This window comes from Sceloporus undulatus, chromosome 1, assembly GCF_019175285.1.
Source record: "Sceloporus undulatus isolate JIND9_A2432 ecotype Alabama chromosome 1, SceUnd_v1.1, whole genome shotgun sequence".
Lineage (NCBI taxonomy): Eukaryota > Metazoa > Chordata > Lepidosauria > Squamata > Phrynosomatidae > Sceloporus > Sceloporus undulatus.
Window position 1 is genome coordinate 201,126,854 of NC_056522.1, and position 20,954 is coordinate 201,147,807.

At 38.4% G+C, this 20,954-nt stretch overlaps 1 protein-coding gene across 1 annotated transcript in view; it reads left to right on the plus strand.

Annotated features, from left to right (window-relative positions):
• Nucleotides 1–20,954, plus strand: part of NCKAP1 (NCK associated protein 1) — an 86,415-nt gene that overhangs the window by 53,856 nt on the left and 11,605 nt on the right. The window contains 9 exon segments of the mRNA XM_042452940.1: nt 1,500–1,645; nt 3,137–3,269; nt 6,448–6,567; nt 8,463–8,602; nt 9,237–9,368; nt 11,732–11,950; nt 12,454–12,584; nt 13,814–13,911; nt 19,668–19,761. Coding sequence (XP_042308874.1) covers nt 1,500–1,645; nt 3,137–3,269; nt 6,448–6,567; nt 8,463–8,602; nt 9,237–9,368; nt 11,732–11,950; nt 12,454–12,584; nt 13,814–13,911; nt 19,668–19,761 — 1,213 coding nt within the window.

Genomic DNA, 20,954 nt, shown 5'->3' on the forward strand with positions numbered 1-20,954 from the left:
GTTTAAAACAGGAGTGCAAGATAGTATCAGATCATTACAGGAAGTACAAAATAAAGTGATAAAGACAGAAGTCTGTAATAACAGAGCTGTGCGCCAAATCAGAGTTGAGAAGGTTATGCCCTGTGCTTCAACATTTTATTACACATGGTCAAAGAGAACCTTTGTAAGAAGGTCACATTGTCAGCCACTAAGCCAGTAATTTTTCTTGGAAGTTGTTTTTGAGATAATGTAAAACGCCTTGGTTTTCTTCAGTTGTTCAAAGAAATTGTAAAGGCAAAGCAGGGTTGGAAAAACATGCTCTTCCTTTTAAGTAATGCTGGCTTTAGAGTATTATTTCCTTTCAAAAATAAGACAAAATACGCTTAAACCTCTATATTTGAATTTGGGCCCAGGAAGTCTTTGGATTTAAAATAAGATTTTATGAGTGAACTGTTTTTAAGTAACATCTGCAGCAGTAGCAAAAGGTTCCATGACTTTGATCCCTGTTGGGTGTCACCCTGAAAATATTTAAAGAGGGGAAATATTGTTAAGAATAGTTTTAGTAAATACAGTACAAAGTGGACTCTTAGTAATATAATAGACAAATAAACCTTGCTTCATTCTGTCTTCAAATAAATTTTACACTGTTAACATATGCTTTCAAAAATAACCACATTTTTAGTAATACAGAAACACTAATCCTCATGCTACTTATGGGGAATAGTTAGAGAAAATTGAAATTTGTCTGAAAGAAAGGTGTAGTGAAAGTGTAGTCTTTTTTCATGGCTTCTTACACAAATGCCTGTGCCACTCAAGCAACAGTAACCTTTTAACACAGAAATTTGGTAGGATTTGTGTCTGCAGCCATAAGTAGTGGTGTGTTGCTAATTCAGCTGAGCCATTTACCTTTATAACACATCATTGACTCAATGTCAAAGAAACGGGAAGGATGTTCATTTGTATGAACTGACCTTTCTTCATTTTTGGCATGTTGATACACCAGCAATGAATCAGCTAATCATCTATGTGCGAGAGTCAGAAACCAAAAAGAATTAAGAACAGATTGATTACCTGTAACTGTGGTTCTTTGAGTGATCATCTCTGAACTTACACAACTTGCACCCTCCTTCCCCTCTTCATGTCCCATCAGATTTTTTTTTTCTTGCAACAGATTATGGAACTGAGAGAAGTAACTTTGATGTTCCCAGTAGGAGAGGCAGGGTTATTGCCAAAAACTAAAAGGCACTAGACCAATTTCATTAATTTTGTAGTTATTTACTTATTAATTTATATCCTGCCCTATGTCAAAAGGCTTACATTTGAGTGAGTTCATAAATAACGACTTGAAGAACCACAGTTATTTGCAGACATTTTTTAACCTATCCAATTTTGATCTTTTTTTAAATTAAACTGTGTATAAAAATCAAATAGTGATCAAGTCGCAGAGAAGAATTAAAACTCAGTCTAGGAACTGTCAACTGTGAATTACTATATATTGTGAATTACCCTTTTATCCATAGGCCTATACTAGTGTCTCTAAGGCTTCACTTAGTCTTGCAGACCACAGAGAACTTGGAAAGATGATGAACACAATCATTTTCCACACAAAAATGGTAGATTCTTTAGTGGAAATGTTGGTGGAAACATCTGATCTTTCTATATTTTGGTAAGTCATTTAATTCAATTCTAAAACTTTTTGTGTTTTATTTCATAAGAGTTGGTGAAATCTGTTGGAAACTGTTTGGGGCATGTGTTCTAGCCCCATAGGCCTCTTCTCAATAATACCAAAATTACATGAAATGGGGAAATTTCACAGTGCAAATTGTAAAATGCTATGCTTGTTTCAAATGCTGTAAAACAGCCATTACTAGGATATATTCCGATAGCCTAACTTTCCTGGGAGGAAGCTCTGTTGAATGCAGTTGCACTTACTTATAAACTGACAAATCAGGATTGCTCCATGAAGAAATCTGATGCACTGCAGTCTGATAAACAGTATGGAAGTGAGTAATCTTAACCTAACTTGCAAAGCAAAAAATGTAGAAACTACTTATATTACACCTAAGTAATACATGCTCACTTGATTCATTTTGCTGGTCTAGTAAATAGGTGATGAGAGGATTTAATAATTTGTTCTTTTTTCTTTTTGCCTTAAATATTCATGCCCTGGTTACTTTCTTGCCAGATTATTGTAACATGCTCTGTGTGGGGTTACCCTTAAAGATGTTTCAGAAACTTCAGTCAATGTAGCATGTACCTGCCTGGTTATTTCATGGGGCAACTAAGCATCTGAAGCATATCCCTCTTAAGTTTACATCAGCTGTCTTGGCTCCTATCTGCTTCTGGTTCAGTTGCAAAAATTATTTGAATAACTGCTTGTCTGGCAGTTGTTTGAGGTCAGCCATGAGATCTTTTAAAAATAATATTAACAACACTGACGACAACCAAAAAAACCCCCCAGTACATTCAGCTGAAAACAGCTGTGTTGGCTCTGTCTGCTTTTTTGCATACTCAGCAATAGGGTTGATCCTCGAGTTAACTTGATCCTCGAGTTAATGGGGGCAGAAGGCAGGGAAGGTCTTCTTAAGTGGTGCCCTCTTGACTCTGTAAAGTGCCATCAGAAGATAGAACTGTCTCCCTCTCTTCTTTCCTTTTATGCATGTTCCCTAATACTTCTTTTAATTTTAAACCACTTGTAATACCAGGTTTGGCTGATTTAACATAATGGCTCTTTTTTTAATTGCTCCAAAAATATTTTATTACATTGTGATTGTGTTTTATGCTGGTCTTTTGGTTTAAACATTTGGTTGGTTTTGTTTGTTTTTGTGTTAATATTGAGATAATGTTGACTAAATAATTTTGTTTAAAAAATTCCTGTTTTATGTTGATTTTTGAAAACTTGGTTTGAAACGTAACATGAATTTCAGTTTTATGCATTTATCTTTGACCAGTTCACTAATAGTTTACAGTGTTAGGAATTCAAACCTTTTGTTGATAAAATCTGGTACATATGTTGGGTAATTTTCAATTATTATGTGGACTGTAGATGAAATCTGCATTTGAAGTTTATTATGTACTTGGTCACATCTATTATATTTCTTGATTTACATTTATTTTGTCTGTGTTGCATGAAAACTTAATTTTTGTTTCCAAACAGCTTTTATAGCCGTGCTTTTGAGAAGATGTTTCAGCAATGTTTGGAATTGCCTTCTCAATCCAGATACTCAATTGCATTCCCACTGCTTTGCACTCACTTTATGAGCTGCACTCATGAGCTGTGCCCAGAAGAGGTAATATATTTTAAAGTACTACTTGCACAGATAGTAAGAGAATCTGGGTGACATTACTGTTTTCATTTATCCATGCAGTGGTAGGATTGTAACATTTAAAAAAAGTAAAAGTGGTCCCTTGAAGTGAATGTGTAGTTGTAACCGACTGTAGGGAATGGTGTTCATCTCTGTTACTAAGCCGAAGAGGCAGCATTGTCCGAGGACTGCTCTGGTGGTCATGTGGCCAACTGACTGCACCGAACACTGTTAACTTCCCACTGAAGTGGTATCTATTTATCTACTTTCATTTGCATGCTTTCGAACTGCTAAGTTGGCAGAAGCAGGGACTAGTAACTGGAGCTCACCCCATCATGCAGCACTTAGGCCTCAAGCTGCCAACCTTACAATCTTCCGATCATTAGAATTGGTGTCTTAACTACTAACCGCTACATCCCATGCAGGATTGTAACATAGTTGATATTTAAAAATCCTAATTTGTTACCATAGGCACTCCTCTTCATGTTTGAGGAAAAACAAATAGAGTACTCCAAATTTGCAGGCTTATGCTACTTACAAATCAGTAGTTTTTAGCTCAGCCACATCATCAAATAATACAGTCTTTAAAATATTCCAACTTATTATTAAACTATTTATATTCCACCTTTCCATAATAGCTCTGAAGGCAGCTCACAATCAGAATTTTAAAAACTCGGGATTTTAAAAATGATGAACTGTTGTGGAGAGAGAAGGCAAGCAAAAATAGACAACAGAAATTGGCTATTTAAGGCTGAAGGCTTCACTAAAAAGTTACGTTTTGGTGATTTGCCCCCCTCCCCCCCCCAAAAAAAAGCAGAATGATAGGCCTTCTTTGGGAAGAGTGTATAGCATTGCCCATATTGCCATTTGAAAGAACCTGGCATGCATCCTCCCCAAGTGTTTTTGGATGATGGAGGACAGAGTTAACAGGACTCAGTTGTTGAATGAACTACATAAGCAGGTCTGTGCAGAAGGAGATAACCTAGAAGATTTAGGTGCAGATATACTGCATTATTGGAGGAACATTTTTTTTTGAGTGACCAAATTTCCTTAGGGCAGTAATTTGTTGGGGACCAAACCTTACAGAAAAGTGGCATTCTTATCTCTTCTTTCTCTCCACCCAGCAATCAGCTGGGAGTGGGGGCTTGCGGAGGTGAGAGATTAGTCTTGCAACTGGCCTGAACTAGTTACTTGCAAAATTATTTGAATTACGCTGAGGACTACACGTTGGACATACCCCTGATTTGAGACCTTGCTAATGTTGTTGTTAATGCCTCACCAAACTACAAATACCAGGATTCTGTGTGATAGAGTTAAAGTGGTGTCAAACTGCCTTATTTCTGCAATGTGGATAAGCCTCTGCTCTTCATTCTTCTTCTTCTTTGTAAAGCAAGCAGTGAGTGCCAGGGCTTATAAAAGCAGATCCTATTAAAAGACTCACACAGATCATAAGTTTTCAATGTTTTCCCCCTTGATTGTCATGCTATACTCTGAGATAGCCAAAACTATGTTACATTCGTGTATGTAAAGAGAAACTATGAAATTTAAATACTGCTGTTCAAAAGTTTGAATAGAATATTTTTTATATCAAAGCAATGCAAAGAAAGTAAACAACCTTTCCACACCACATATTGCCCCAAACCTGCTCTGGAGTATCAACTCCCAATGTGATGTTTGCAAAGAGAAGTAATACACTGGTCCCCCGGGTTACGAAATACCCAGGTTACGAAATTTTCGGGATACGAATAAATCCCATAGGGATTTATTGTTTCGGCTTACGAAGGTTTTTTCGGGTTACGAAAAACCCCCGGCGCTGTTTTAAATGGAGCCGCGGCGCAGCCGCGGCTTTTTCCCCATTAGCGCCTATGGGCTATTCGGCTTACGAAGTATCCCGGGTTACGAAAGCGGCGGCGGAACGAATTAATTTCGTAACCCGGGGTACCAGTGTATAGGTATGCAAAGCTAGCAATGTGAATACTGGTGGAGAGAGTAAAGTATCTCATGTCTGATGAAATAAAAAGAGTTAAACGCAGAGTTGCATGATTTTTTAGGAGGCTGAAAATGCAAGGTGATTTTTTTAGTGTTCCTTCCCCCTATAGCACCTGTGCCCTTTCACATCTACTCACATTAATGGATCCAACCCAGGATATTCAATGCAGTGGTCTGCTAGTGATCATGAAAGTGATATGTGCATGTGCAAAAAGTGGAGATGGGGAGCAGTTACAAAAAGAAGTGTTTGTTGTTATATTTTGTGTTGTCTTTATGTTGAATTGTTCTGTGAGAAGGAGAAACAAATAAAAACAGTGATGATTTTGCCAAGAGGAAAGGCATAACGTTCAAAAGAGGGAGGGAATTTGTAATTACATGCTCTCATTAGATAGCTTTAATAGTTTGGATTATTGAAATAAATTGAATTGTATATTTTCATTATGTATGTTCCCTTAGAAACTGTTTTGGGATAGAAATGAAGTTACCCACTGTGATAATATATTTTCTTTCTGATAATGCTGAGGGTTGAGCCTCCTTGAATATATTTATGAAAGGTTGTGGTATAATGCCATAAAGAAACACATGTTCAATCAGCCTGTAAATTGAAGAGGAAATCTTAACTTGAACTACTTTCTAAGTCTCCCAAATTCAGTAAAAGAAGGCATAATATTTTAATGATTTGCACATGGAAAATAAGATGCCAGTTCATTTTGGAGCACATTTTCGAAAGACAGTATGTTGAAGCTTATAGCTATTTAAAAACCTCTTTCTCAGCACTTGTTTCATAGAGAACCATGACAAAACTTTTTTTTCTTAAACAGGCATTTGAGAGAATTTTTTCCCCGTACACAGTCATTTCATGTATACATAGTATACATGTTATAGAACAGAAAAATTATGTATGCTGTCACTGTCTCTATGTGAGGGATGTTTTTTTCCCCAGTGGCTGGGTTTTGTAAAAAGTTAAGACACTCCTGTTGAGAGTGTAGCTCAAACAATCTTTTTGAGGCTCCATAAATGAGATTTGCTTCCAGTTCTCTTAATGATGTGACATGATTTATGGTTGTTCTTTGTTTAAATAGGATTTGTGCAAATATGTTTCAGTAATAGATAACCATTAGTTACTTATGGTAAAAAAAATTCTAAAAAGATGTTTGTTCCTTTATCTTCATAGAGACATCACATTGGTGACCGTAGCCTCTCCCTTTGTAACATGTTTTTGGATGAAATGGCTAAGCAGGCTCGAAATCTTATCACAGACATTTGCACAGAGCAGTGTACTCTAAGTGACCAGGTAGGAATTTTATCACTAGACCATGCCTACGCCTAAGGACATATCATTATCATGTGTGAGAGACAAAAAAATAGAGGTTCTTTTTTCCCTCCTGCCCCCAGGACATAATTTGAGTTTTATTGATAGAAAATTGTTGGTGGGGGAAATACCCCGAGATACTGTTTGTTTTTTGGAATGAATGATATCCTTCTATATACAAGGTTTCACTCACCCAAAATGACAGCTGCTGTATAATATGAAAAATAGTACAGGTTGAATATCCCTTATCTAAAATTCCAAAATCTGAAGTACCCCAAAATTGAAAACTTTTTGAGCTACAACACAAGTAGTGTAGTACCTGTACTGTATTTGCAAGACGAGAGTGACACAGCTGGAGAGAAACACAAGAATTTGTTAAATGGTGGGAATCCATGCCATTTTCCATGCTACCATTTCACAGCTCAGTCTCTCTCCAGCTTCATTATGTCTCATGATGTATATCCAACTACAGGTATTCCAAAATCCAAAAAAATCTGAAATACAGAACACTTCTGTATGTGATATAGGGTGTGTCTTGGGAGTTTCTCTGCCCACATTTTATTTCTTTGCTGCCACCACCTCCTTCTCTGTTGTCATTGCACAGACACATAATACTTGGCTAAGTATAGGCTTTCAGGAGCAGCTGCAGCAGTGACGAAGCTACACCGTCTAACACTGTAGCAGTTGGTGTTTGGTTGGAGCAGAAATTCCCTCCCTCCTTCCTTCCTTCCTTTCCCTCCCTTACTCTTCTCCCGCCAGTGTGGCCCAGCCAAACACCCAGCTACTGTAATGTGGGAAGAGGTGTCTTCACTGCTGCTGCAGCTGCTGCTCTTAAGAGTCTAAACTAGTCAATGTTTTGTGTGCAGCAAAGGAAGCTCGATGGTCTCAACAAAAAGCGTGTGGTGATAGTAGTGGTGGTCGGGGGCCAGAGGGTGAGATGTGAGGAGAGGTGACAAGCATTTGCCAGATCCAAAAAACTGCTGTGTGGAAGAGCTGGCTTGTGTTGGTGCAGTTAGGTGAGGAGCAAGTGGTGTACTTTCTTGAAACTGAACAACTAATATGAGGAGATAGGATTGCCACTGAACAGCTGAGATGCAAAGAGGTGCCAGTTCACCTGTTTTGAATGCTTGAGATGGGAATTGTGCTACAGCCAGTTAAAAGTTTGTATTCTGTGAATAATATTTCTCTATTCATTAATCATGTTATTGCCAATCCACACTGTACAAAAAAAGATTTATAGCAGAACTATAATTATTATATTTAATATAATTATATACTTATAATTATATAATTATAAAACAGAATTATAGCAGAGCCCTGGTGGCACAGTAGTTAAATGCCTGTACTGGAGCCACTCACAAATCAGAAGGTTGTGAGTTCAATACCAGCTAGGGGCTCAGAGTTGGCCCAGCCTGGCATCCTTCCAAGGTTGCTAAAATGAGTACCCAGCTTGTTGGGAGCAATTAGTTTACACATTTTAAACCATTTAGAGAGTGCTTAAGTGCACTGATAAGCAGTATAGAAATGTACTTGCTATTGTTATTATACTATTTTTGTTTGCCAAGGTATCTCCTGTTCTACTATTAAACTAAAAGAGTAGTTGTGCATTGAAATCACTTTAGGTAAGTTCTAGCCAGATAATATTGCTATTACTGACTGAATAGTTTGCAAATGTATAAAATATTGGAAACAAAATGGAAAAATGAATTTTAAAAAATGAAATTTGCAGTTAACAAGACAGAGTATAATCTGTGAAATGGTGATTCGTTTTTTGGGCTTGGTTTTTATTTTTGTTTCTTATTTTTTATTTTATTTTATTTTTGGTGAACCATAACCCTTTTTTGAAACTAAAGGTTGGTTATTTCTTTCTTATAAAGTTGCTGCCAAAGCATTGTGCCAAAACCATCAGTCAAGCAGTCAACAAAAAGTCAAAAAAGCAGACGGGTAAGAAAGGTGAGCCAGAAAGGGAAAAACCAGGAGTAGAAAGCATGAGAAAAAACAGGCTGGTGGTGACCAAGTGAGTATTTTTAAAGAGATTAATCCTTATCTTTCTTAGCTTCTCTTTGGTGCAAAACACACTGCAGAAATAATCCAGTCAGTGCTAGGAAATCCTGGGAATTGAACTTTATTATGGCACCACAACTCTCTGACAGGAAAGGCTAAATGCCTCACAGAACTATTGTTCCCAGAATTTTCTAGCATTGAGCCAAGGCAGTTAAAGTGGTCTCAAACTGGATTATTTCTGCAATGTGTTTTGGATCTTTGTTTCTTACATAAGTTTTGAATTTCTCTTCATATGCATTTTAAATCCAGAGCCAGGTTAAGGTAGTTATAGATACTTTTTTTAAAACAAATGTTTATTTTCTAGAAATGACTTTATTAAATTTTAGTTCTGCACAGCAAGCCTATTTTAGCAGCTTTTCTATTCAACAATTTAATGAGACAAAAATAAATCTCATATAGTCTATATGCACAATGCTCTTCTTACTTTGTGTAAATATACTACAGTATATGATATTAGTAAGCTAGACGGTCCATTATCATATATCCTCCTTTTAAGAAATTGTTGAATCTCTAATGTTTTTGATGTTAATCATGTGACATCTATAATTGTGTGAATATGTTTATTTTCTCATTATCCTCTCCCGAAGTCTGGACAAACTGCACACAGCACTTTCTGAGCTCTGCTTCTCAATCAACTATGTTCCAAATATGATTGTTTGGGAACACACCTTTACTCCAAGGGAATATTTAACGTCTCATCTGGAAATCCGCTTTACCAAGTAAGGCTGATTGGCAGTTTTAGTTATGGTGGATAATATATTTTTTAAACTGAAATATTCATTAAAATGTTATTTGAAGAAGTGTGACGTGGGTTTTTAAAAACACTTGGAGTATTTTTGGCAAAAAATTGCCATGTAAAACAATAGGTTTTTACATCAGTTAATTCATACCTTTTCCAAGAAAATGTTCTTCATAATATTGGCTACCTTTAGGTCTGCTTTGTTTCAACAACAGACTTGTATCAGGTGTTTTCAGAACAGTTTCTGAGAGTTATCAAAATGTGTGAAAAAGAAACTGCCATGTTTGTCAGTTACTTATTGTCTCCCTTCACTTATGGCTGCTCACAATGGATTTACAGAGGAATTGAAGTAAATTGAAATGTTATGCTAATAACCCACTGCCCTTATAACTCCAAGAGACTTATATACTTCAACAATCATAACATTCAGATGGCTTAGAAAATACTCTTGGCATCTGTGTTAGGACTGGCCCCTCAGGCATTCACAAACTCTGTGGTACTTGCATCTGCAGGGACCTTCAAATCCTTGGGACTTTGTTGCAGTTGGAGGCCTTGCACTATGTCCAGCTAAAGGAAGGTACCTTGATGCATTGCCACTGATCCCCCTGATCTCTGATAAACCAGAAATAGTCATGTTGGAATGGTGGTGGTGGTGGTGGTGGTGGTGGTGGTAGGGTTATGCAGATTACTAGGTGGGCTTGGGGCTTTGGGCCATTGTTTGGCCAGAAGAGAATTCTGACCTTTGTAACGACTTTCAAAGTGATTTGTTTTAGTATAGGTTGGACATATGTCATCATAAATTATTGAGAATGCCAGCTATATGCTTATTTTTAATATATTGGAGGGAGTAGGTGAGGGAGGCTTATTTGTTGTCCCCTTTTCTCCATATTTTGGTAACCAGCAGGCTTAATAAGGGATTCAGTAGGCAGCTGCTGTTTACTTTGCCTGTTGTAGGGAGGCACACACAGCTAGAATAGAATTCTGTTTTTCCCCAGATCAAAGTTTATTGCATTATTTGGTGCAGCAGACCCAGTGCTGCAACCAAGTCTTTTTTTAAAATGATATTGAGGCCCGTCCCTATTTTCTCCATGTTGTTTTTCTTCTGGTGCCATTTTTTTGCCCAGGCTCTGCTTCATTAACTTAGGTATACCTGTATACAGAGAGCTTTTTCCTAGCCTTTAAACAAGCAGTTGTTAACAGAGAGCAGAAAAGTTGGACTACCAAATAATAGTTCATTTTACTATTTAAAATATGGTTAGTTTCATAACCCATATAAACATATTCTGCTATTTATATCTTAAATATTTCTCACTGTGGGTGGGTTGTTACTGTGCCATTTGTATTTTTCTTATGTGCCAGTTTGTGATATAAGACCTCTAAAAGCATGTCTGTGAACAGGGTAAACTTATAAAAAAAAAACTAACAGAGTTCTTTCAGTACTGAGACTTATTGGCTAGGACTTAATAAAATAGTCATTTTTTAAAAATTGTATTCTCATCCAATATAAACAAACAATTAATCCTGCGTTGACATTTCCAATTTGTTGGATTTTTTTGTTTGTGGGTTATTTTCTGCTACCTTCCTACCAGCTTAATAGCTCACCATACACCTTAAGTTTTGCATGTTAATTTTAAAATAATTAAGATTTGATTTAAGGAATCAGTTCTGTTTCACATAGAGGAAAAATTATGTACAGGCAGATGAGCTATACAGGACAACAGATGTGCAACCCTGTTGCTTAATGTCTGGGATCCTGTAGTATCAGTTTGAATTGGTCTAATCATTATCTATTCTAAGTATGCAATAGAGTCCTATCTCTAGGAAGATGAGCAAAAGTTATTAAGGCAAGAACTGAGATCACACTTATTTTAACAGTGTCTCATGACTATTGCTGTTAGGTATAAATATGTTCTTAATTCACTTTTTTAACGTAATGATGCACCTTTTCCCATACTGAAATAAATGGCTGGCTACAGTTTGGTATTAGACTTTCTAGATTTTTAAGGCATCTTTCTCAACTTGACAATGGAAGAATTGCTTTCTTTTATTGCAGTTTGAAGATGTTTAAGACCTGGCATTGTGCTTGCAGTTGTACCTGGGTGATATAAGTATCCTTCAGGATGGCTGTTAAGTTGTAAATGCCCTAGATCTGTTTGCTCAATAGACTTGTAAGAGACCAGGCCTGAAATCTGGCCATTCTCATGATAAAAATAATTATGTGATGATTACTTACATTTCAGTTTTCTGCCCATAATTTCCATTCATATCATTCTGTATTGGCATTAACCAAGCAATAGAATTATTCATTCATTTCATTCCAGTGCAATTTTTTGTCTCCCAAAGGTCAATTGTTGGCATGACAATGTATAATCAGGCAACACAAGAGATTGCAAAGCCTTCTGAGTTGTTAACAAGTGTAAGAGCTTACATGACAGTGCTCCAATCAATAGAAAACTATGTACAGATTGACATCACAAGAGTGTTTAATAATGTTCTCCTTCAGCAAACACAGCATTTAGATAGTCACGGGGAGCCAACTATTACCAGTCTGTACACAAATTGGTAAGAATTTCACTTATACCTTAAAATCTGTACCCTTTTTTTGTTACTGTGAGTGGCAAGCTTTTATATGAAAAGAATTGGGTGGTGAAGTACTATAAGATGGAAGAGAAAGCAACAAATCACATCTGGTAATGTGAATTGTGAATTTAAAGTTAGTTTGAAATAAGGCTCTACTTCTCTGCATGACTTGAAACTGAGTCTCATTTATTTAGAAAATTGAATTGTGTAATATTTGAATAGCAGATTTCACTCAATGTAGTGTTGCTGTCTCCTAACCTGTGTTTCCTTTGTGAAGAACCATTTATTTAAATTAATATTATTAGCCATTAAGAGGATATATTTAGGACTTGCCACGTTTAATATACATGAATTGGTATGGTTTAATAATGGCTTTCAAAAGCAAAATTCATTTTTGTATAATTTTTATCAAACTTGGTGTATTAAGAAAAATAATGGTAGAAATTTAATTGTCTATTTTGAACACAATTTGGTTTTTCTTTAAGGTATCTGGAAACCTTGCTAAGGCAAGTCAGTAATGGACATATAGCTTATTTCCCAGCAATGAAAGCATTTGTGAACTTGCCTACTGAGAATGAACTGACATTTAATGCAGAAGAATATTCAGATATTTCAGGTAAGTTTTCCATAGTTAAATGTAACAATTTGTTTGTTTGCAAAAATTATTTTGTTAACATTTTGTTTTGCTTTGTTTTACATTAATTCAAGAATCTTTCCTACATGGAAAAATTCTGAATAGTATATTGGAAGGAGACATGTAAAAATTTTGACACATACATTTTTTTTTTTTTTTGCACAATGGAGTTTTCTGTTCCCACTACAGCACATTCCCAAAACCTGCTCTTGAAAATTGAAGGAAAGGGCTATGGTGAGACATGGAGGGCTGAGAAAATCAGGAGAATTTGGGGCTACCTTGCTCAAATGGAAACGCCTTTCCACTGCTGCAAGTCATCTCTAGATCCAGACCTCAGTCATATATTCCAGAATTACATAGTTGGACAGTCTGGTGCTCTATTTCTTTGGGCTTCTTTTGATGGGCTAGTGAAACTTTCCTGTTTGAACTAGCTTTGATGGTTTCTAGCAGTCTGTATAGTTCATCTTAGATTAGTTTGTTGCTAATTGCCATCAAGTCAGCTTTGACTTATACGAGAAACCTTCAAGATACCCTCCTAGCCTTTAATACAGAAGATGCAGAAAGAATAAAGGCCAGATCTTTCCTTTCAACAAAGGCAATGAAAATATAGGCACTTTCTGGTTGGCATAATAAAGTTTGGTGTTTGAGTTTTGTTTAACGGTCTGAATTTTTGCAGGTTAGGGTGAGATGGCAATTAATAGCAACTGATGACAGTTAACAATGTAAGCCTTGTGTCTGGTATAATGAAATTATTTTAGGGAGGGGAAGGCAATCTGATGAGCAAACCTCTGGAGAGAGTGGCTCAGGTAGCGGTGTGGAGAGTACTTGGAATTCATTTTCATCTGTTTTACACTGTACGCTCACACACACACAAGTATTTTATTACAGTGTACCCACACCATACACAGCTTTCAGCTTACGCTGAAGCCATTCCACAGGAAAAACAGTGACACGTGTGCTCCACCACACCGCATGCATATGCTCTATTGTTTTCAATGGGGCTCGAGCATACAAGTTTTTTCCCTTGCTCGTGGGGGTCTGAAATGGATCCCCCGTGTAAGAGAAGAGCCCACTATACTATGTTATTTATCCACAGCTTTTGAGACAGGGCATATTGAAAACTAAAATAGCCCTAATAGAGTGGAGTAACTAGGTTAAATTAAGCTTATATAATTAGTGTGTGTAAAATGGATACATTTTTTATTCCACAGAAATGAGGGCGCTGTCAGAACTCCTTGGTCCATATGGCATGAAGTTCTTGAGTGAAAGTCTCATGTGGCACATTTCCTCACAAGTTGCTGAACTCAAGGTAATGTTCATTGTTACTCTATGATTATTGCTTTTATAATTAAAAGCAGCATGTGTAGTAACATGAATGAAATAATATATGGACTGGATCTAAATACAGTGTGCCCGCACCATACGTGGGCGCACCATACGTGGCTTCCAGCCTACACAGAAGCCACACCAGGGGGGGGACAATCATGCACGCACTCCACAGGCACACACCCCATTATTTTCAGTGGAGCACAAACATAAGTACTTTTTCCCTTACGCAGTGGGGTCTAGAATGGATCCTCTGTGTAAGAGAAGGGTCCACTAACTATTTTAGAGTAGCCTGTGCTTTTGTATTCATTTCTTTGATATATATTTTTTACCACTTTTGCTTTGAAAAGAAAACTTCAGAAGCCAGTTTGCATTTCTTGACAAAGGCAAAGGTCTGGTGTTACTTAGGGCAGCTGTTCAGGCAACACATGTCAAGAACAGCCTTAGGTTCATGGGATTAGTTATTAGGAGCTTCTCACATACAACTTAACTGTTTCTATGTGAGCTTCCAAACAGTTCATTCTTTATCTGGAGAAGCATGTGGCTCATTTCATTTCTGTTGGCTGCAATTCTGATACTGTTATTCAGTCATTACTGGCCCCTGTGCAATGACTTGCACAAGTATTCACCCATCATTGCCTCTCCCACTTTTTGTTGTTTCAACTTGGAATTGAAATGGTTTTACTTGACCTAGTTAATGGAGTACAAATGGTGGGATCCTTAGGTGGAAGTGATCATGTACTCCTGGAGTTTGTTATACAATGGAAAGGAGAAGCCAGGCATAGTCAGACGCACATTCTAGATTTTAGGAGAGCGGATTTTAGTAAACTTAGAGAAATACTGGGGGTGATCTCATGGTAAAGAATACTAAAAGAGAAGGGAGTTCAAGATGTATGGGACTTTCTCAAAAGGGAGATACTGAAGGCACAATTTGAAACAGTTCCAGTGAGAAAGAAAAAGGGGAGAGGTCTCAAGAAACCAGGATGGATGACTAAGGAACTTTCAGCTGAGCTAAGTTTTAAACGGAACATGTATAAGAAATGGAAAAATGGGGAAATAACCAAAGAGGAATTCAAACAAATAGCAAGCACATGTAGTTGTAAAGTCAGAAAAACTAAAGTGCAGAATGAACTCAGGCTTGCTAGAGAGGTTAAGAACAATAAAAAGGGCTTTTTGGATATGTCCGCAGCAAAAGGAAGAAAAAGGAAAGGATAGGGCCACTGTGTGAAGAAGATGGCAAAATGCTAACAGAAGACAGAGAAAAGGCAGAATTACTCAACACCTTATTTGCCTCAGTCTTGTCAGAAAAGGCAGTAGGTGCTCAACCTGAGGATAATGGAGCAGAGGACAGAATAGGGGAAATTCAGCACAGAATAAGTAAAAAGATAGTACAGGAATACATGATTAATCTAAATGAATATAAGTCTCCAGAACCAGATGAACTCCATCCAAGGGTATTAAAAGAACTGGCAAATATAATATCGGAGCCATTGGCAATAATCTTTGAGAACTCCTGGAAAACAGGAGAAGTCCCAGCAGACTGGAGGAGGGCAAACGTTGTCCCCACCTTCAAAAAGGGGGGAAAAGAGGATCCCAACAATTATCATCCAGTTAGTGTGACATCAATACCAGGAAAGATTCTGGAGCAGATCATTAGACAAAGAGTCTGTGAACATCTAGATGGCAATTCCATAATCACAAAAAGTCAATATGGGTTTCAGAGAAACAAGTCATGCCAGACAAATCTTATCCCTTTCTTTGGTAAAATTACCAGCTTGTTAGATGAAAGGAATGCTGTGGATATAGTATATCTTGATTTCAGTAAGGCCTTTGACAAGGTTCCCCATGACATTCTTGCAAACAAGCTAGTGAAATGTGGGCTAGACAAAGTAACTGTTACATGGATTTGTAATTGGTTGACCGGCCAAACCCAAAGGGTGCTCAATAATGGCTCCTTTTCAACCTGGCGAGAAGTTACCAGTGGGGTCCCACAGGGCTCTGTCCTGGGCCTAGTGCTGTTCAACATCTTTATCAATGACTTGGATGACAGAATTGGGGGCATACTTATCAAATTTGCAGATGACACAAAACTAGGAGGAGGAGTTAATATCCCAGAGGACAGGAACAATATTCAAAATGGCCTGAATAGACTAGAAAGCTGGGCCAAAGCTAACAAAACACGGAGAAATGTAAGGCACTGCACTTAGGGCAGAAAAATGAAATGCACAGATATAGGATGGGGGACACCTGGCTGAATGAAACTACATGTGAAAGGGACCTAGGAGTCCAAGTAGACCACAAGTTGAACATGAGTCAACAGTGTGATGCAGCAGCTAAAAAGACCAATGCAATTTTAGGCTGCATCAATGAAAGTATAGTGTCTAGATCAAGGGAAGTTATATTCTGCTGTGGTCAGGCCCCACTTGGAATATTGTGTCTAGTTCTGGGCACCACAATTCAAAAAGGACATTGAGAAACTGGAGCGTGTCCAAAGGAGGGCAACTAAAATGGTGAAGGGTCTGGAAACCATGCCCTATGAGGAACGCCTTAGAGAGCTGGGGATGTTCAGCCTGGAGAAGAGAAGGTTAAGAGGTGATATGATAGCCCTGTTTAAATATTTGAAGGGATGTCATATTGAGGAGGGAGCAAGCTTGTTTTCTGCTGCTCCAGAGACTAGGACAATGGATGCAAGCTACTGGAAAAGAGATTCCACCTCAACATTAGGAGGAGCTTCCTGACAGTAAGGGCTGTTTGACAGTGGAACATACTCCCTCAGAGTGTAGTGGAATCTCCCTCCTTGGAGGTCTTTAAACAGCTGGCCATCTGTCGGGGATGCTTTGATTTGGATTTCCTGTGTAGCAGGGGGTTGGACTGGATGGCCCTTGCGATCACTTCCAACTCTATCATTCTATGATTCTATGATCTTGTGCTTGATATACAAGATACTCAGCATTGTGAAGATTCGAATATTTTTATGTGACACAAAATGTAAGTAAACAAAAACAAGTCCCATGTTATTTTATCTGTGCATTTAGGATCATTGCTGGAAGGTAACTTTGCCCTACTCTCAGATCCCTTGCAGTCTGAAACAGGCTTTTCTCTAGTATTGTCCTGCATTTAGCTCTGTCCATCTTGCCTTTAATCATGATGAGTTCCCCAGACTCTGCTAAGAAGAAGCATCCTCACAGCATGATGGTGCAACCACAAATAATGTTTTTCAGCAAGGCAAAAAGGTTCAGTTTTGGTTTCATCAGACTAGAAAACATTTGTCCATACTGTATGTTTGCTGTATCACATGTGATCACATGCAGACTCCATGTGGGTTTTGATTGTGGTTTGTTTCAACAATAGTTTCCTTCTTGTCACTCTTCCATAAAGCCCACTTTTCTGAAGCATCTGGGTGATAACTGTGCCTTGGATCGTTTTCCTCTCTCGGGTTCAGATCTTGCCAGCTCCATCAGAGTAACCATTGGCCTTTTGGTTACTTCTCTGATGCTCCAGGGGATGTTTGTAGACCAACCCTTAAGAGCCAACCCTGACTGGTTCTTCAGCTAACCTTATCCCAGACATGTTTTGATAACTGTTTATGATATGCATCTTCACAGTGTTGAGTATCCTGTGTACTTCATGTTATAGCTGCTGTGTTTTTAACTGATGTATTTTAACTGGTGTTTTTGTTAATTGATGTTGTTCCCTGCCTCGAACCATGGGAGAGGTGGGTAAGAAATACATAATAGTAGTAGTAGTAGTATAACAATGGCACTTAAATCCATTTCAGTTCCAAAATATGCAAGAATCAAGGGGGATTAATATTTCTGCAAGGACCCATATTCTTCCTCTCCCTAAAAAGATAGCCTTGGTTTGTTTCAGGTAATCAGCATCTCTTGTTCTGGTCAGCAATTAAATCTTTTGCAGGGACCAAACTGAGTAAAGCTAAACTGAGCATTGGCTAACTGCCATATAGACAGAGGACTCTAATACCCTTTTGCCCAGTACAGACAGCAACACATTCTGCTCCTCTTTATGTGCTGCATCTGTTAACTCCCATGGACAATAAATCAAATGGGTAGCTGGGAAATATAAACAGGAAGGATGCAGCCCCAGTCTCTGTTTCTTTTCTCGCTGAAAAAGCCAGGGGCTTAATAAAACCTGATGGACTGAAGGGGCCGGGGCAGGGCAGGGAGGGATCCTTAACATTTTATGCTGTGCTATGTGCTGCATGGAAGAAACCCCAAAACTCCATTTAACTGCTAGGTTTTCACTTTCCTTTTGTAATCTAATGAGGAATGAGTATCCATAAAGTATTATGGACACAAGAGTTAGGACAGTAATTTGGATGTTTGTTGTTTGTTTTGTTCTGTTTTGTTTTTTATTGACTGATGAGCTTGGGTGTGTATGGGGGAATCTGAAGGAGGAATACTAAAGAGACTTGTTGTGTACCTTCAAGTCATTTTTGACTTATGGCAACCCTAAGGTAAACCTATCACAAGGTGTTCTTGGATAATTTGTTCAGAGGGGGTTTCTTCTTGACTACTTCTGAGGCTGAGAGAGTGTGAGTTTCCCAAGGTTACCCAGTGGGTTTCCATGACTGAGCAGCGATTCAAACACTTATGGAATTTATTTATGTAATAATTTTAATTGTTGTTTTTAATTATTTTTCTTGTTTTCTGTGACTTTCTGGGAGCTGCTTTGACACTTTTCTCACTTCAGGAGAAAGTGGGCATGCAAATGAAATAAATAATTAAATTGCCCCCCCCCCTCCACATTCATGGGAGTTAAAGGCACAAGACCTCCATGAATGTGGTAAAACCTCAAATAACACTCTTCCCCCCCCCCCCACGGAAGCCAGTTAAAGGAGAGGTGGGCAGGGGAGGAGGACCAGGTTCTCACACCCCTCTTCCCCTCCACCCTCCAATCCCTTTAACTGGCTCCCCTCCTCTTTCCCTGGTGGATAGGTGCCTGCCTTCCCCAGGCTCCCAACCAACTGGGAAAGGAGTGGGGTTGGTATGCTTACTCTTCCCTGCTTCTCCCTCTTGGGCTTTTTTCCCTTGAGGGGAAAAGTCTGGGAGGAAGAGGGCAGGAGGAGCATGTGCACACCCAGTCTTGGGCTCGCAAATAATCAAAACTATGAGTGTCAAAACCATGAATGTGGAAGACCAAGTGTACATTCAAACCACTATACAGTCTGCCCACCCTACCCGTGGCCTTGCCATCTATAGATTTACGCATCTGTGTATGGCAAGCCCCATTACTCCTAATGGCTATACATGCATGGCCATGGAAAACCACAGGACCTGAGGTCCCGCAATTTTTTTATATATCGGGTGTGTTTGTTCCGGAATGGACCTTCCATGGATACTAAGGGCTGACTGTACTACACTAGCTCTAAAGTAGACTAAAGAGTGAAAAATCATAATGGTTCATGAAAATTGTTGTTTTCATTGTGTATTGGATGAAGGATATTGAGGTTGCAATTCACTTTCTGTTAAAATAGCCCAATGCAAATCTAAGGGCAAAAACTAGGGAAAAGGCCTTTGTGAAACGGAGAGCCTTTATTACTGCATTGCAGGTTTTCTCTTTAGGACCTTACTTAATGTAATCAAGTAGTTCTGGTCTGATAGTAGGAACATCTGGATTTCATGAGCTCTGTTTCCTGCTTGCTCCACTAAAATGTCCTAAAGCATGCACTTATTACTATACTCAGATCTATGCCTGACCTGAGATCTTGCTTCGTCTTAGAAACTTGTGGTAGAGAATGTTGAAGTGCTAACACAAATGAGGACCAGTTTTGATAAACCAGATCAGATGGCAGCTCTCTTCAAAAGATTATCATGTAAGTATTTATCATGAGTCGCTCTATAACAAAAGGTTCAGAAAGCAAGAAACAGTAAATAAAACAAAGCACAAATTTAAAAAGACATAATACTTTAGAATTGGCAAGTAAAGTAATTTAAATAAAGAATGAAATTTGTGCTAACCAGTAAAACAAGCATGTCAGCATTTGTAATTTTTTTAAAAAAAAATTCTGCAGACCCATTAACAGAATTAAAATATTACAAATGTTCAAACGATAAAACCTTATAGCTTGTCAAAATAAGAAATCTTCCCTGGCTTCTTAGAGAAAGCACTCAATAACACCAGGTGGGGTGCAAGGATTGTAGAAAGGGCCCTTATACTCACCCAGTTTCTGATTGTTGGGAGCTTGATTTGCTTGATGGTCTTACTGTTTGCCTTGCTTTCATCATACAAGAGGATGTGATACTTCAAGCAAAGGATGAGCTTGGGGTGGGTGGATAGGCTTGTATCCCCAGCCCTTTTTTTTGCAGCCCCCACAGCCACAAAACATTTGTCCATATGAATAAAGTCTTGTAGAACTGTGCTGATAAATGGAGGGCTAGAACAGGTGGACAGGAAAAAGCGCCTGCTTTTTCCTAAAGCAGGAGGAAAAACCCAGCTGCCTGCATAGCCCACTCCCAAAGTGAGCTGAATGTGCACGGCCTGACTGCATAGTGTGGCATCAAGCAACACTGCTGGGTAATTTTATTTTGTTGCCTCTCCAACATGTAAGTGCAACATCTCATAAATACACTGCCAGCGACCTCCCCAAGTACCTCCCATGTCCATCCAGATGCCATTCCATTGTATGGCCGCCCCTTTGATCGACCACACAGTTGCACATGTGATGCTCTGCCTGTATAATACATTGGCAGAACACAATCATGGAACACCCTCCCACATGCCTCCTTCACCCCATGCCCCCCATTGGACTATTTGGTTTGTGTATGTTGTAATTAAATCCATTGGAGTTGTTGCACTTTCATTTCTTTGCTTTGCTGCAGCCTTGCACTCAAGTCGCAGTGTTTATATGCAGCGGCAAAGATGTACATCTTCTGTGCTAAGCTGAACTATCCCAGATTCTGTTTGCTCTGGTTTTTAGCCCCAGAGTACAGTTTCTGTCTGGTTTCCACCTGCTTTGGAGGCATGCATCATCTAAGCACCTCAATTACAAAATAGTTAGAAACTGCT